General features: G+C 39.5%; 1 protein-coding gene across 1 annotated transcript in view; it reads left to right on the plus strand.

Moving 5' to 3' along the window:
- DLG2 (discs large MAGUK scaffold protein 2) overlaps positions 1-16,995 on the plus strand; it is a gene marked incomplete at its 5' end in the record, with an annotated part of 1,037,476 nt that overhangs the window by 133,128 nt on the left and 887,353 nt on the right. The window contains one exon of the mRNA XM_082764777.1: positions 15,098-15,196. Within this exon, the coding sequence (XP_082620903.1) occupies positions 15,098-15,196 (99 nt within the window). The remainder of the gene's footprint in view (positions 1-15,097; positions 15,197-16,995) is intronic.

Below are 16,995 nucleotides of genomic sequence, written 5' to 3' on the forward strand. Positions count from 1 at the left end.
CCCAACCAGCGTCGCTCATGGCTTGGCTCTGTCCAGCAGTAGGTCCCTTTTGGAGTCATCTGTAGCTGGCTCTGATCTGACATGGGGCAGCTGCTGGGCTCTGCTCACAGAGGCCACCCTTGCAGCCCCCCACTACTAAAACCTTGCCATATAAGCACAATAGAGTATGTCATGTCATTCCCTAAACAGACAATTTCTGTCCCCTGTGGTGAATCTCAGAGTCAGACATGGTTCTGCTTTTGCCATCAGCTTGTGCTTAGGTAGTTAGACATGCTCACATTCAAAGCCTTTACCTTTGTTGCCTCTCACTTTTATTTTATCATCACCAACATTGTGACTTTCATGAGAGTTTAGAGTCACTGGTCTGTTAGCTCCTTTCTGACAGGGAACAATTTAATAATTGTTTCCTGATGACACTGGTGGGAGGGAGAGTAGAACTGAGATCTTGGCATTAAACACACTCAACCAGATGAGCAATGGTGAGACTCACATCTACCACAGCATGTTTGTTTGTTTTCATTTTTTTGGGGTCCATATTTATATAATATGCCTATCAAACAACCTCTAGGCAGTTTTCTGATCTAGGTTTTGTTGTTACATCTGCAAAGGGTTGGGTGCAGGCCAGAAGAGCAGCTAGGGACCAAAACCAATAATTTTCCCCAATGAAAATGTGCCTGAATATTAGCCAGCATACAGCATTAGCCACTTCTAATTAAACAATGGGTCTCCATTATAATAAGCTTTGAGATCAGAGTATTGAGTAAATTCCACTTCTGTGTATCAAGGTCAAGAATGGTAGATCTAGTTGTCAATGATACATGAAAATATCACCTAGTAAAAAGCACTTGCAATTTTAACATATTACACCTTCTTTTCCAAAACACATTATATTTTAACACGGGCTGTTGTCATACCAGAGTAATCTTCTGAAAGAATTGCCTACTTAAAAATTTCAGAATGTCCCAACAGGTTTCTACTACAAGCTAGCAGCTCCTCCAAAGTATATGTGAAATAATTCATTGTTTCTAATCAGATTCTGAGAAGTTATATTTTTACCACCTGCAAAAACAAATACATCAACTCTTAAAAATCCAGTTCTTTGCCCTGTAAAACTGTAAGGGTTCTGTAAAATTGATATTCAGAGATGACTCTACACTAGTTAAGTTTCACTCTAAAAATATTTCAGAACAATTTGTCTCACTTACAGGTTTATTAACTCTGATCATTCACCAATCTGAGCAACTAAGCAAGAGAATTCATTGCCCTCCATGTGCAAAGGACACAGGTCTCTATGGAGAGGTTTAAGAGCCCATTATATATTTCTACAATCTACCAATTCTTCTTTATTAAAATGCTTCTTCAATAGTTCCCAAGAATAAAGAAGAATATCACCCCAAGACTTCTGGATCATATAAAGATCATCCTGAGAGTGATTTCTTGGATAGGTGCATATATTTCTGCTCAGTAAGACAAATATATACATATAAGAGAAAATATCCTTCCTGCTTTGTTTAGATTTTTATAAACTGGGACAGGTACTTGCAGGTTTTCACAAATAATAAATACAATCCCAAAGGCAACAAACTGAGAAATGAAATGTGAACTCTAAAATCTCATTTTTCTTCACATTTTATGTAATACAGTTACAAATGACATGACTAGAACCACAGGACTTTTTGCATTTTCAGCTTGGATGTTTTATGCACTTGACTGTGTTTAACTATCACCTGCACCACTTCACAATGTTACAGGTTATGGCAACCTCTGGTTTAGAGGACAGAGACAAAACAGGCCTATTTTCCATTATAACATTTAGGTGGATCATGAACAAAGCTTTTGGCTAGACCTTTGTGTTCTGAGAAGAGGTGAATTTCACTCTTAGCTATTCTCCCCTTTGCTGAAAAGAGGCTTTAGTAACAATTATCTTCTATGAAATCTCAGTCCATTTATCCATCCTAAAAGCCTTGTATGGAAATCCCTTTCTAGGTTTATTTCTCAAACCAAATCTTCCTTGCTGTTGCAAGCCTTCATTGACTTTCACATTTCCACCATATAAAACCACTCTATTTATTTTAATTTTAGGGCTTGCCATGTCTTGTCTCCCCTCTGCATGTCTTCTCTCATACCATTTTTTTTTTTTTTTTGTGATCTACCTCCACCTCTGTTTCCTCAGCTTTTTGTGACATTTTCAATAAGGAACTTCCTGGTGTTGCCATTCTTCAGAGGGAGATGCAAGACTGTCTCATTTCATATTTAAAACTAGCCTTTGTCCCACAAGGGAAGTGGTTGCTGCCATAGCAATCATTATTTTTATGACATTCTCCTTTTGTTGATCAATATTATCCCACTATTTGTTCACGTTTATCCAGCTTCTGTCATCTTGTAGGGAAATTGAAAGTTTGATGGAGCAGAACCTCCATGTGCTAGCATAAAGGAGATGTAATCTGTGGCTAGAAATCTGCAGCCTCACCTCTGTGCTGATTCCCCAAACCCAGAAAACTAGTTTTACAGATGAGTTTTGAAACTAAATGTTTAATATACTTAAAAAAATGGGATATCTGAAGAGTGCCAGGTTAGCTGAATCTCATTCTTTCCTCAGTCTGCAAGACCTAAACAGCAATGATGAGGAAAAATGGTTGAACCCACTAATGCTTCTATGTGCATGATTTCAGTACTCTAGACTACTTGGCTGATCTATATCCTTCTGCTTTTCTGTCAGGAGCTCAGCCTTCCTACTATATAGTTATAATCCCATTAGTGTTGTTCAGTCCATTGTTGCAGCTATGTAACATTTCTTTGGTGAAAGGGCAAAACAAAATTAGGAAGGTTTTCCAGGCATTCAATTTCTTTGCACTAGTATGGGGAAGAATACCTGAATTTCTGAAATGCTGTGCCTGTCCCTGTATTTTATTTTTGTAGCTCAGCACTTTCAGGTAGTCAAGGTATCTGCCTTAAAAGCTTTCTGAGAAGAGACAACAACTGTACAAGCTGAAAAAAGTTAAATCGGAAATAACTGACCAAGCCCATAGTGGATCTGAAGGCCACTTTCTCAGAAAAAGGCTTTTGAAACTCTGTGGAAACATTAATTATTATTGTTTTGATGAACTACTAAAATAAGTTCAATCTGTGTATTTTTGAATTTGCTAATTACAAGAGAGGATCTGCTGAGTGATTTCAGGTCATTCTTTACGTCAGACTGGTGTCTTCTCACACATTTTGTGATGTTGTGGTAGTTTGTAGGAAAACAGAGGTTACAAAACAGACAGCTTTGCCTCTTCATAAGGAGTAGGAAGATTCATGAAAAACATATGCCTCCACTTATGTAATCAGTATTCTTTTTTCTTTTTCTTTTTTTTTTTTTTTTAAGGATATCTTGTACTTTTTTTTTTTTTTTTTGACAGTAGGTGCTCCCAGGATACCCAAAAGTGTCTTTGCTGGGTCAGCAGCAATCCTGTAACAGGAGCTTTCAGTATGCAGGATGCTGAGTATGGTGTTGCTTGAAACAGCCAATTTTCTGCAGTTACATTTATACTTCTTAATGCTGTTTCTTAACTCAGTAACTCTATATTTCATAGCTGGGTTCCTTGCTTTTGTTCCCACCTAGGTAATATGCCTGACACACACATATCTTTGTGCTCATAGTGAACAGTTGGTTACTTATGAGAATTAGACTTGTCAGATACTGCTTTTCACTTGCAGTTTGCGGTGACCCCTGGACAAAGACCAAAAGCTCCTTGTGCTGATGCTCTTGGTCTATGGAGAGCCATCACAGGGAAGGGAGGACTGGTCTGACATACTTGATTAATGCTGAGCAGAGGGATGCAGCTTACTTTTCTTGGAAAAACCAGAGACTTCATGCCCAGCTTAACAGTGTTTTGTTGCATTCCAGCCATAAGGTGGTAAAGGCTTGGATTGTCAATTATGACGAGGTTGCTGGTAAGAACGATATGGAAAAAGGGTCCTAGTTAACCAAATCCAGGAAAACAGGCAGCATGATGTTTCCAAACTGTGAAATGGCATCTCTGATTGCAGATATTTGTCTTAGCAGTCGAAACTGTGTTTTTGCCAGTAGCTTTGAAAAGTGAAGTATTAGATTTGACTGTGGCTCAGAGGGGGCACCTCTTGTGAACCCTGTTTTACTAAGTACTGCAGAAACATCTATCAAGAAGATGAACTTGCTTAACTTCAGCTTTCGGTACAAGCTAGTGAAATGTGAAGCTGACCTGGTGTTAACGCAATAGATTGTAAAGAATGGGCTAAATGTATAAAGAATAGTACACAGAGCTATGTGCTGTTGGCATTAACAAATAGCAAGGTTTTTCCAAGGCTTCTTAATGTAACCAGAATCGGAATTTAAGCCCCTGCTAATGAGAAGCGGGGTTGCAGAGGTACCATTCCATGCATAGTCTCTCCGTCCCTTTTAAAGGCCTCAAACTGCTTCCCTGCATGATCCCTGCTAATTCCTTCTCTCTGAAAAGGTCTTTTTATTCCCTTTACTACATAAAGATGATTGAAGATGTTTTAAGCAAATGTTCGCCAACACTGAAAATATTTTCAGATAAGCTTTTCATCTAGCATTCCTCCAAGCCCATATGTACACCTACACCTGAGTCAGTCAGCTTGGTGGTACGCACAACTCAACAAAGGAGAGAAAGACACATCTAGGCTGCCTAGACGCCTTTCAAATGCATAAAGTAGCAGACAGTTTTAGTGTGAAGTGTTGCACAGTCAGTGACGGTCCTTATGAGACTGAATTTATTGCCTCATCCAGGCTCCCCTTCTGATAGTGTCATCTGGACCTCAGTGTCAGTGCCTCCTGACAAGGGCACTGTTTCTCAAGTAGAGAAATATCAACTTTAGTAAAGTAAAAGTAAAGAAATATCAGCTTTAGCTGACAGCTGTGGAGGGTTCCTGGTCCTTGTAGAAACTCAAGGGAGAGAGACATGCCTGAGCAATATGGACACTTGGAGACTTCCTTGGCACTGCCTGCTACACGAGGTATTTGCTCCTGTTATCCTGATGCAGTTTCCAGTAATGTTTATTTACTGCACTTACAGCTGCCCTTACATATCTACACTTCTACAACCACAAGCTCATGGAAGCTGAAAACCCCACAAGGTCCATAACTTTGTAATAACCTTGGTCAGTGGCTAGTGTTAATAGTTCTTGAGTGCTCATGTTAAAGCACAGGTTTATGCCATCTCTCCATTAAGCAGTGACAGATTCTTATCCAGTATCTAATTCGTGAAAGTTGTCCCAAAAGAAATTGTCTGGCAGCTCCATGGGTCCCCAACCTCCTGATAAGTATCTAGGGAATTTTTGTTTTCCCTTTCACTTTATATCATCAGCTGTTTATCAACATTTAGGGAGCATGATGGCATATTCTGCAGTTTCATGACCTGAGTCATACCACTTAACTTATCTTTTGAGTCCTTTTCCATATATCTCAGTGCAAAGCATTTTGCAATGCTCTGTAGGAGAGATGCTGAATGAAGAGAAATGGCACTCTGTTTTGCTGAAGGTTTTGTTTAGCCGCAGTATTTTTGCATGTCAGCATTAGTATATATGATTGTGCAGCTCAGCAGCCATGACTTGGCAAGGCAGCCTGCCAACGTAAAGACAGCCATTGCTTACTTCCCTTCCCTATGGCTATGGCCAAAACAAATACTCTGCATCCTAAGGTTCAGGATGCTGCAAGCAAAACTATCTCAAGAAGTAAAAGTCATTACAATATTCCCCAGGGTTTTGATTTAGTGGTTATTTTTTTTTTCCTTGTCTTTAATACTGGCTTTATATCCTTGCATTCGTGTAAAACACCTCTGGTTTTCCTAAGTGTCACTTTGTGACATATCGGTCCTGTTCTCAAAATGAGACTGGTTTTATTACTGCTATTGAGTAGACTGACTTAAATTCACCATTTCTGGCAAGAACAGACACAAAATGAGTTTCAGTTCATTTCAAGTGAAATGTGAATAGTTTCCTCCTCTATAATTTCCCTGGATATGTGTGTAAACACAAAGAGACTGTGTGGGCCAGTGGTGGAGGCAGGAGACTTGTTTCTATCCTTGAATTTGCTATGGACCTGCAGTGCATAGTGAGATAAATCAGAATTCAATCACATTATCTGAGTGACTTTCTATCCTACCAAGTTATCATGTAGTACGTAGCATTGTTGGGTGTTCCTCTCATTTGGGGTTGTTCTAATTCTATTATGCGCATATTTTTTCTTACTCATATATATATATACTTTTTATAAGGAAGAATAGTATGACCTACTAAAAAAAATCCCCAAAACAAAAAGAGAGAAGCTGCCTGTCATAGCAAAATATTGTGATGGAGCTTGTCCTAAACTGTGCGTGGTAACACACATGCACATTCTCACTTCTGAGAACTAAGGAGACAGTTCTCTGAAAGCAATTGTCAGAGCTCTCCTTGCTGAAGTGGCAGCGATCATAATTAGCATTAAGTGAAGAGCTGCCCCCAAAGGCCAAGGCAGTCCACAAGAGCCATTGGACTAGCTCTTTTCCATCAAAAATTCTAACCTTACATTCATAAATGTCCCATTATTTCTAATCTGAGATCTCCACACCAGCTGTACAGAACAATGGTTGCCAAGCAGTTCCTCATCTTGCACTGTAATATAATTGTTATTAATTAATACAGTCTCTCCCATTACACTTGTTACAGGGAACCAGCAAGAAATGCAGCATCAGCAGTTAGGTAATTGCAATTTAATTGAATGGGTCCTTTTGTGAGGGTGCAGAGCTGGGAAAGGTGAACAAGCAACTGCAGGCTCTGCTACACTGCACAGCTAGCTGGAGATGGGGAGGGGAAAAGCCAAACTAATCTCTGCTCCTCCCATCATTGTATCATTTGGTTGCCTTGATTTATAGAAAAAATTGGGCCATCTCCTTGGAGGCCCCAAGAGTTTAGGAATCAGTTCTGCTCCCGGTTAAAAGCAAAGCCTAGCTCATTGCACACTACCAGAGTGTGAATGAAATGTAGAAGCTGCTCTGAAATATCCTCCTGGCCAGGAGAGTGCTGCAGTCATTTACTTATGTAGTTTGCACCCCTGCAGCTTTGCACCCCTGCAGCTGTTTGCTGCCACTGCTGCCCAAAATCTGACTATACACCTTCCTGAAGAACCTAGCCCTACTTAAATTTCCTTCTGTTTTTCAGGAGAAAATGCAGCTCAGGGTGTTACTTTACTGGTTTCCTGCTACGACCTTAACTCTAACCATAGAGTAGTCCCCAGGGGGGACCGCTGAAATAGCAGGATCACTGCCTGAGCAGAATGGCTACACATGTCCTTGGGAATTCTGGCAAGCTGAGCAGAGCTGAGCTGAGCACTGGAATTGGTAGTGAAACTCCCATACTGTGCAGTGACCATCTTTGGAGGGAAAGTTATATTGGTTTCAAGAAAATCTGAATGTGAAAAGAACAATTAAAAATGTATTATCATAGCAACCAAAGCAGTTTTTTTTTTTTTTTTCTTTCTTTCTTTTTGGTTGTATAAAAAACCACAGCACTGATGCAATACAAAATGACACAAGAGAATAAATGTATCAAGTTGTTATGGCAACTGAAATATGTAGGTTGGGATTTATGTATCCAGAACTTTACTTCTGTGTAAGTAAAATAAACATTATCTTTGCTAATTAAAATATCATGCAAATATTATTTAATTTAATACCATTAGTCATGTTTTCTGTTACAATTAATGACTTACTTTCTGTTTTCTGTTTGCAAGTGTTTGCATTTGCTTCCAGCTGTGGTTTGCTTGAATTTTCAGTGCTCACTTATAGGGGCTTAAATGCAGAAGGATTCCACTGAAGCTAATGAATAAAATGTATGCAGATGGGCACAACAGGAATCAAACCACATGCCTTAACATGTTATTCTTACAGCAGCCAACCTTTCTGCTCAGAGGGGCTTTTTGCAGGTGTCATTGCTCCGCGCTAAAAGGGAAGCCGTTGCAGCCACAGCTCCCTATCCTTCGCCCAGCTTGACACAGCGCACACAGCGCTCCACATCCCATTTCTGCATATAGCCTGCCCTCTTCAGCTGTAAATTTAGCCTCCAAGATGTTGCATGATAGCCAATTCTAAATGAGCATTCATTAATTATGTTCAGCCTTTTAATTTTTCTAGTCCTTTTCCTCCAGCCTTCAGGAGAATTCAGTAATAGCTTCTGCTTTATTTGAAAGAAATAGATCTTTAATATCCCAAATCACTCTTCATATTTCATCTTCTTTATGCCCAGAAAAATGCAGAGCAATGGCTGAAAGGTAAGGAATGGGAAGCATTGAGAGTCAGGATCTGACTGAATCCCAGTGAGCTGAGGGAGATGCAATTAATTGTTTAAAGTTCTCACCTCATCCATTCTCGTGGTTAAAGGAGTCTGAATTTGCCCTATGGTGTTTGGTAACTCTGTTGCAGAGAATGCTTTGGAAAGCAGTCTATCAGAATAAGAACTCAGCCATACAGAAGGCAATTGTCTCCATTCCTTTTGTGGATTGCTGCCTGGCATGGAGCTACAGCAAGGGAGGGTCTTTGAGACCTCTAACCCATCTGTCTGGGCTCATGTTTTAAGCATCATTCTCATACAGCTGGACTGAGTGTCACTATCTCTTCAGCCTTGCAATACTCTCTTTTCCCAGTTTTCCTCTCTGCAACATGCAGGAGGCTAGCAGATCCTTCCAGTCCCCTGTATTTGGTGTGCCAGGTCTCAGCAGGACAGAGAGCAATAGCCCTTGTATGGCTCATCTTTGCAAGGGCTCTGGTGGCTTTACAGTGCCATGGTCCATCCCCATTGCAAGAACCACTGAATGTGGCATAGCCCACCACTGTGCCACCTTAGTGGCATGCTACTCCCTGGCAAAGGAGATGTACAAGTGGCTCATTTTGCAATCCAGCTGAAAACAAAACTCTGCACGACTGGCATTGGAGATGGAGCCTAGACCTGAAAGGTGAAGCTCCTGGGTGTGTTTTCTGGTCACAAGGCTTGAGTTTGTGGAGCCAGCTGACTCCAGGCAGCTTCATCTGAACTGTGAATGTGGGAGGAGAAAAGATGACGCATGAGCTAGTGTCTCCTGGAAAGTCATTTGTCTTGCTCCAGGTCAGAGTCTGAACACAACCGGGTAATTACACGATATGGATGGTCAGGGAGCTAGGATTCGAGGGTAGGTGTTAGCCCAGCCAAATTGACTATGCAATATTTAGTGACTTGGGTGACAGCTTATAGACCAGTGGGCAAATCTGTGCTCGGGACAAGCAAATGCAAAGCTCACTAGTATCATTCTGACAACCAGAGGTACTCTGAGAGCAAGGCTTGCTTGCAGGAGGGTGGGGATCATGAAGTCTGAGCCTGACCTTTCTGCAACACCCGCTGGCAGCCATGCAATTGTTCTGAGCTCTGACACTCTTTAAGTCTGTCATAAAATCTTCTGAAAGGTTGAATCCATTCTAGCTAAAGTTGAATCATAAAAATCCTGGGGGAAAATAAATATTATTGTGATATTTATGCTTTCTTTCAACTTCTCTCTCTCTCTCTCTATATATATATATATATGCACGTATTAAAAAATTCAAGTGCTTGTGGTGTGATTTGTATGGTAGCATTCATGTCCAAATGCCTGTTTTCCTTTTTTCCATTCATAGAATCATAGAATCACAGAATTATAAAGGTTGGAAAAGCCCTCCAAGTTCATCTGGTCCAACCATCCCCCCACTACCAATGCCACCCACTAAACCATGTCCCTAAGCACCACGTCCAACCTTTCCTTGAACGTCCCCAGGGATGGTAACTCCACCACTTCACCTTCACATTTATTGGTCATATTGGGAAGACTGGGGCCCAAGGGACTGCAGTGAAATTCTTGCAGGGTTTGGCCCATGAGACCCAGTAGCAACATGCAACATCACCCTGACCTGGCATGGCTGTAAGGACTGAGCTGTTGTGATGTGATGTGGACAAACCTGGACATCTCCAAACAGCAAACCAGAATCCCTGCTGTAGAAATAGAAACAAACCCCTTTGTGATGAGGGAATCATTCAGCTGTGGATACAGAAGCATGCTTTTGCAAAGGCCTTCAGAAACACTCAATTAGGCACCATTTTTTCTAAAGGATTTTGTGGGCAAGACAAGAGCTCTGCTATATTATTTTTGGACTGAAATTTAGGCCTAGCTGAAGCAAGTGAAATTCTGCCTGGCTTCAGCAGGATTACATTCCTGATTTTAGTTTCTAGCATAGCCTGCTCTGGGATTGTCTGAGTTTTCAGTCATCTGTGATATGGGTAAAAGTTAATTCCTGCCAAAAAATTTGCTGAACGACACTTCTTCCTATAATAAGGACTACAAGAGGAATAGAAATAGGACTAGCAGGTACAGAAAAAGGAAAGCATATCTCATGGTCTCTAGGACTTTTCCTTCCCATGTCATTGCAGGAAAAGCTCTCTGAACCCACAATGGTGCTTTGTTTCCCACAAACTGTTCAAGCACTACAATTTTTTTTTTGGTGGTCCAAGACTGCCAGCAGCAAGAACCAAAAGTGAGATGCTCAGAGAACATTTAGGAGAGCGGTCAGCCCTGCCTAGATACAGCAAAAAGGTGCAGTCCTCAGTGGTCAGATCACAGACACAGAAGGCGTTCCTACTGTTCCTGGCACATTGCAAAGGATGAACTTGACCTGCATCCAGCTTTAGTTCGTACACAGCTTGAGTACAGCACTATTGGAGTTGGCTGCAACCTTGCGTCAAGGTGGGCTCAGGTCTTTGCTGGTGTCAGCATCCTGCTGTGCAGCTCAGTTCAGCTCAGGTTGCTTCCTACTCCAGTGTATTTGTTAAATGAATTCATTTACATCGGTGTCTTGTAAAATGGATAACTCCAGCATATGTTACAGTGTATTTTGCTTTCCCTGTGTAACTTCTGAAACGTTCTAATGATTTGTTTCAAACTGCTTACTTTCATAAAAGTTAATTAAATAAAAGCAGTATCTCTCAGCACTCTATATTCCTGGGAGCATTTGATTACCAAGATGATAGATTTTCTGACAGATATTGGCATTCACAAGTTAACAGTTCCTTTTTTTTTATTTTTGTTTTTAAATACCCTACCCCCCTCTTACTGTAAATCATTCAGGGCAAGCTGGGAATTTATCTGTGAGTCCTGGAGAAGGATTCTCCAGGAATTCTCAATACAAACTGCCAAAATAGGTCTCAGATCAGCTTCTGATTTGAATTTCTCTCTCTAAACACACACAGGAGAGCATTCCCTAAGCTTCCATCTATAGGAGAGTCTGCATTAGCTCCCTGAATCCTAAGGCAGCTGCAGATTTATTTCAGCTCCTGGGCTGAACATTGCCACATTCCCATCAGTGCCCCTGGTCATTTGCAAAGCTGAATCAGCCTTTTCCAGCCACAAATGGTATATGTGCCCCAGGAAATATCCCACACAGGTGTGTGCGCAAATAAAGTCAAAGTTGTGGCAGCAATGTCCAAGAGCATGGAACAAGAAAATATTGTTTGCATATATATATGTATATATATTTTATTAATCAAAGTGTTTCCAAAATTGGGCCTCATTCCTAGACAAAAACGTGGTAACTACCATGGATGGTTACAAGTACCTCATATCGATACATGAAATATAAGTTCTGGAGCCATATAATGGGCTGGAGAATTCATCCACTAATGCAGAGCTTGGCTGCTATAGGAAGATCTCCTGTAGGAATTCTTGGAAACCTCACATGCCATAATTGCCTGCGAGGGCAGATGCTCCTTCTGGCTGGTTGCTGGCTCAGACATGAACTGGAACAGGCTGCCTGCTGAAAGTGGAACCAGAGACAAGTCTTTCATAATTCATAACTGTGTACTTTGGCAAAAAAAAAAAAAAAATATCAGCAAGAATTTTGTTGACAGTTGACTGTGACAATTGTGCATGTTCTGATAAGCTATAGGAAAGATGTGTTATAAGCACAGACAAGCTTAGCTGAGCACTGTTAAAATTAGATAAAATTAACAAGGTAGCTAATGTGATTACTATTTTATTAATAAACATTTAAATAATGCTGTAAGTTTGCACAATGAGAGAGACATTGCCCTGAAGAGATTACAGTCTAAATAGTCCATGTTAATTATAATCTAAATAGATTAGCATTAATTATAAACAGAATTGGAAATTGCTTTTGGTGTGATCTGCAAGTCTTATAGTTACCAGCCATGTGAGCTAAGTTACCAAATGAAGTTCTAAGCTGTTTTTGCAACATTTACTTGTGAAATTTCTTCTCTGTTCTTTTTCTCCAGGTCTGTCAGTCTTGTTCTGACAGACTTAGAGGAAATAATATTTTCTTTTGTGATATTTTCCAAATACCAGCCTTCTAGATACAAGGTGCTGATAAACAGTGTAGGCTTTTGCTAATAGTTTTAATTCAAGCTTGAAGTTATTATTTTCAGAACCTCCTACCAAGAGGTACAAGTGTGGTGCATTTGCTGCCCTGCATTCATACTGTGTCACCCTGGGGCTGCCAGTTCTGCTTTTCATAGTGACCTCCACAGATCAGGAATAATGAGGTGTTGCTAAAATACTTATTTTGTATGAGCAGGCAACTTTAGTGTATACTGTGTTCATGTATGTTTAGAGAGTGTAGGCTTGTTGGATAGCTTCTGAAGGGAGGACCATATGTATGTCAAGAATAAGAAGAGACTCAAAGCCAAGAGTACTTAGTTTTTAATAAACCTATCACAGGACATAACAAGCATCCTTTTTGCCTCTGTTTATACAGTCCTGTTTATTTCAAAACACGAAGCTAAATGACTTTTGGTTTTCAGATGGATTGCTAGCATATACTTCATTCAGGTTTGGGAATCAGATATTATTCTGCTAATGTGTATTGAACCTGAAAGCACTGGAACAGAGACATGTTCCAAATTTATTATTATTACTTTTACTTGAGCTGTTGCAGCCTCCTAATGTCCTTCATTTACTGTTCTTCACAATTAATCCATGACCTGTTTCCCTAAGGAAAACATTTCACAGTATTTTTTGACATTGTTTTTTGTTCTTTCAAAATACTGGATTCAGCTAATGATGACAACTTTGAGGGAGAAGAAAAAAAAAAAAGGTAAAACATAAGCAAACTAAACTTGTTCCTTATCCGTTTGCAGCTGCACTCATTTGATAACTATTACTCTATAGTCTGTAGTTTCTGCTGGAAATTGTCAAGCCCCATTGAGAACTTGCAGAATCTTAGTTTCTTTAAGGATCAGGCAGAGCCTGGTCTTGATGATTAGCGGAAATAGGTAACACATTGATTTGCAAAGCTTACATGTATATTGCTGCCTGTAAATAATAACAGTATAAAACACATCAGGTGTTCAAAGACGGCAAAGATGAAATGAATTTTTTATGCATGCTCCTTAATTCTTTGTAACACCAATTTTCCTTTTCTTGGAGAAAAAAAAAAAAACAAAAAACAAAAAACAAAACAAACAACAACAACAACAACAAAAAAAAAAAACAAAAAACAAAACAAAACAAAACAAAAAAAAAAAAAAAAAACAAAAAAACCCCTGCAACGTTCAGAGCTGCTGGGTTCAGGTCCTTGCTTTCCTGCATAACTTTGGCCATGTTGCCTTGCTCTCCCTTCCAGATGGAAGATACGCAACACTCTTCCGTGTTAAGAAACAAGGCAAAGGAATGCGTGCTTCTCCATTACTGCAGGCATGTTAGAGAAACTAAAAACTGAGAGAGGACATGCATGGAGTCCCGTGTGCTCAACCCCATGTAGCTGCTGGGCCTGATCCAATACAGCATTTAAACACATGCTCGGCTGCAGCACAAAACCAAGGCCATTGGTTGCACTGAAGTTAAAAGCACGTGTCTAAGTAGTTTGCTGGGTTGGGGCCAGCATTCAGTCTTTTGCTGGACGGAGCCCTAAGTAAACAATCTAGTATCAGAGGAGAAAACATTTGCACATGTGGATGTGATTTGGCTGTTTCTGTGGCACGGGCTTGTTGTTTTCAAAGTTGTGCTGGCAATGGTTGATCTATTTAAAATGCTAACAATTTCTTGCCTGTTGTGTTAAAATTGACTGCACTCCTGGTGAACAGGCTGAAAAAAAGGATGGACCTAAATCACTCACAGTGTCTGTGATGCTCAGCGCTGATAGATTCAGGAGACTGTACGCTGCTTGAATTCACACAGCTTTCCTGTTCGTGCTCTTGCAAAGTGCCCAGAAATTTTCTGAGATTTGAGACAGTGGCAGTCATAATGTTTCATTCAATGCCTACCTCTTCAAGCACATTTTTGCAGGGCAGAACATTGTAAACAGAGAAGTCATTTGTAATATTTATTGTCTTAATGCAAAATCTACAATAACATATTGGATTTTCAGCAGGAAAATTGAAAAAAACAAATACAGACTTTTACTTCTATTAAAGATACTTTTTTTGGGGGAAAATTAGAAAATTACTGTGTTTTCTTGATGGTTTTCTGTATGTGATGTAAGATTGTAATCTGTGTAAATGAAGGAAAGGTCAAAAAAAAAAAACCCACAACAATTTAAGTATTTGCAAATATGGCTACTACGCAAGTGTGAAACCCTTTCAAAAATACATCACTAAGGAGAATGTTGTGAATTAGAAATGAGAAGAAAAAGCAGGTAATGCGGTTGGTATTGTAAAGAAATCTGTTCCTGCAGATACTCCAGATGAGACCCCATTACTATCTGTGGGCCTTTGTGACAGGGCACGGATTTCCTTCCTTATCTTGATGTTGTGATGCTGAGAGCTGCTGAGCACCCTGAATGCCTTCTGAAGTCAACTAGAGATAATGATAAGCATCACTTTTAGGTTTATCCTATTAAGACCTTCACAGACTTCCATGAGTGTGACTATGAGATTAAACCCCAGACATTTTGCATGACAAAACATCAAGGTGAAAATCTTATGTATCAACCACTTGAGGTTTATGTGAATTTGGGCTACATTTTTGTATGTGCATGCTAATCGTTACATTAAGGTATAACAGAATTATAATGCAATCTCAGCTACTTTATTTATTTATTTATTTATTTATTTATTTATTTTTCCCCTTTAGGCTGCAGATTCCAATGGATCAGAAGGATCTGGGCAATTTGGGGAACACAATAAGGAGAAACAAACTTTTGAAAATTATGCAGTAGAGATGAAGATAAAGGTAGGGTCCACTATTTCATGATGGAGTGTGAAATATTTATTTAGCTGAGTTTTGCTGGAGGTGAAATGTGTAGGATACAGTGAATTTGAGGTCTTTCAGTCTTTTTTTTTTTTTTTTTTCTTTTCTCGTTATTGACTGCAGGTATGTTAGCACATTCAAATGAGGCTTATTGCTGCAATTTTTTCTTGTATGTTATTGGCCCTGTGTATTTCATGCCATCCCAGGATTGGGTTTTTATTCCATATGTAGAAATGTTGTTAATATCAGTGAAGGTTCTATAGGTTTGCTGATCTCAAGCTGCTTTCATTTCAGTGTATTTTTGAATTCTGAGCTTTTGCATGGTTAGTAAATTTTATCCAAGGTGGTTTTTCTTCAGTCTCCCATTGAATTTTGTAGTTTCTTTGTGGCTTCAAGTCAGTATGGAAGAATATGTCAGCAAAGTGGTGATTTTTTGTATGGGCAGTCTAATGATACGGACCATAAAACTACACTGAATAATGCATGAAGCAATATGACTTCATGGCTGTGGTAAGGAGGTAAGTTATAGTTCTCTTTGTAACAGCCTTGCTGTTTGCAGTGCTGCAGTTGTAAGTGTTTCATTATAGTATCTCCATTATTTTCATAGGTTCACAACTTGGCTGGAACAATTCTCCTGGGCCTAGGTATTATTATGTAGAGTTTCAGCCTTGAAGTCATTCTGTATTTTTTCTCTTGGAAGTGAAAGAAAATTATTAAGTTTTCTTTTAAAGTTAGTAAGCTGGAAACATGACGAAAAGAAAACAGACATTAACCAAGTTGGCATGCATATGTGATACCTTGTAGACTTCAATGAAAGTTGTTTATAACAGTGGAAAATTGCAGATTATTACCTTGTCTAATACTTTTCCATGGGTTTTGCTTACATTCCTGGATCAATTTTTCTGTTCGTTATTTTTTTGAGTTCTAAAGAACTAATAGTCTAGCATAACTTTCTGAGTTTCTTCTGTTGCTGTATTCCCAAATGATCAGAAAACTTTTGTACTGTATCCTCTGGTACTTACTTGGAGTTGAAGTGTGATTCTTTGTGAGATCAGCAGAACTGGATGTTTTGGTCGAACCCCCTTTTAAGAACCTGATTCTTTCTGTGCAGTTTTGAATGTCCCCAATCACCTTTGTAGGGAAAAGGAGAGCATGAATCAGTTCAGGTACGGGGCTGATTCACTCTCCTTACTGCATAAAGCTGAAGTGGATATTTTGCCCCATTGCAAAATATGATTAATATCTGTCAAATCCAAAGATTGTATTGCATGAACTTGTACACTCACTGAATTTTACCCATATATTTATGGAGGAAATTATTTCCACACAGCAAGGAATTATCAGGGGCTTGATATGTGCGCTAAATACACTGCTTACATGAAAATGTTGTAGAAAACACGAGATGTCCTGATCCCAGCCCAATTTCCTATCATTTCCAATATGAATGCCCATCTGAACAATGTACTGTTTTTCCTCCTTGTAGTCACAGTACTGTGGACTCCTGGACTCAATGTTTCTCCATCAGCAATTCTACAAATTATATTTTCATGCTGTTTGTATCCCTTCAGCACAATGTGTACCTGAGAATAAACTCCAAAAACTGGCAAGCCCACTGCCAAACAATAAGAAATTCAGAGCTGTGGGTGGTATTTTCTTCAGTTCCCAGTACCACGGGACAGCAGATACAAGATGTTTTATTTTCATGCCTTGGAATTTACCATTTTGTGTCAGTTCATTTGGAAGAGTCATTTTGTCTGATTTCTTTTTCAAGTGACTGTGCT

Source organism: Aythya marila, assembly GCF_965140915.1.
Source record: "Aythya marila genome assembly, chromosome: 1".
In the NCBI taxonomy this organism is placed as follows: domain Eukaryota; kingdom Metazoa; phylum Chordata; class Aves; order Anseriformes; family Anatidae; genus Aythya; species Aythya marila.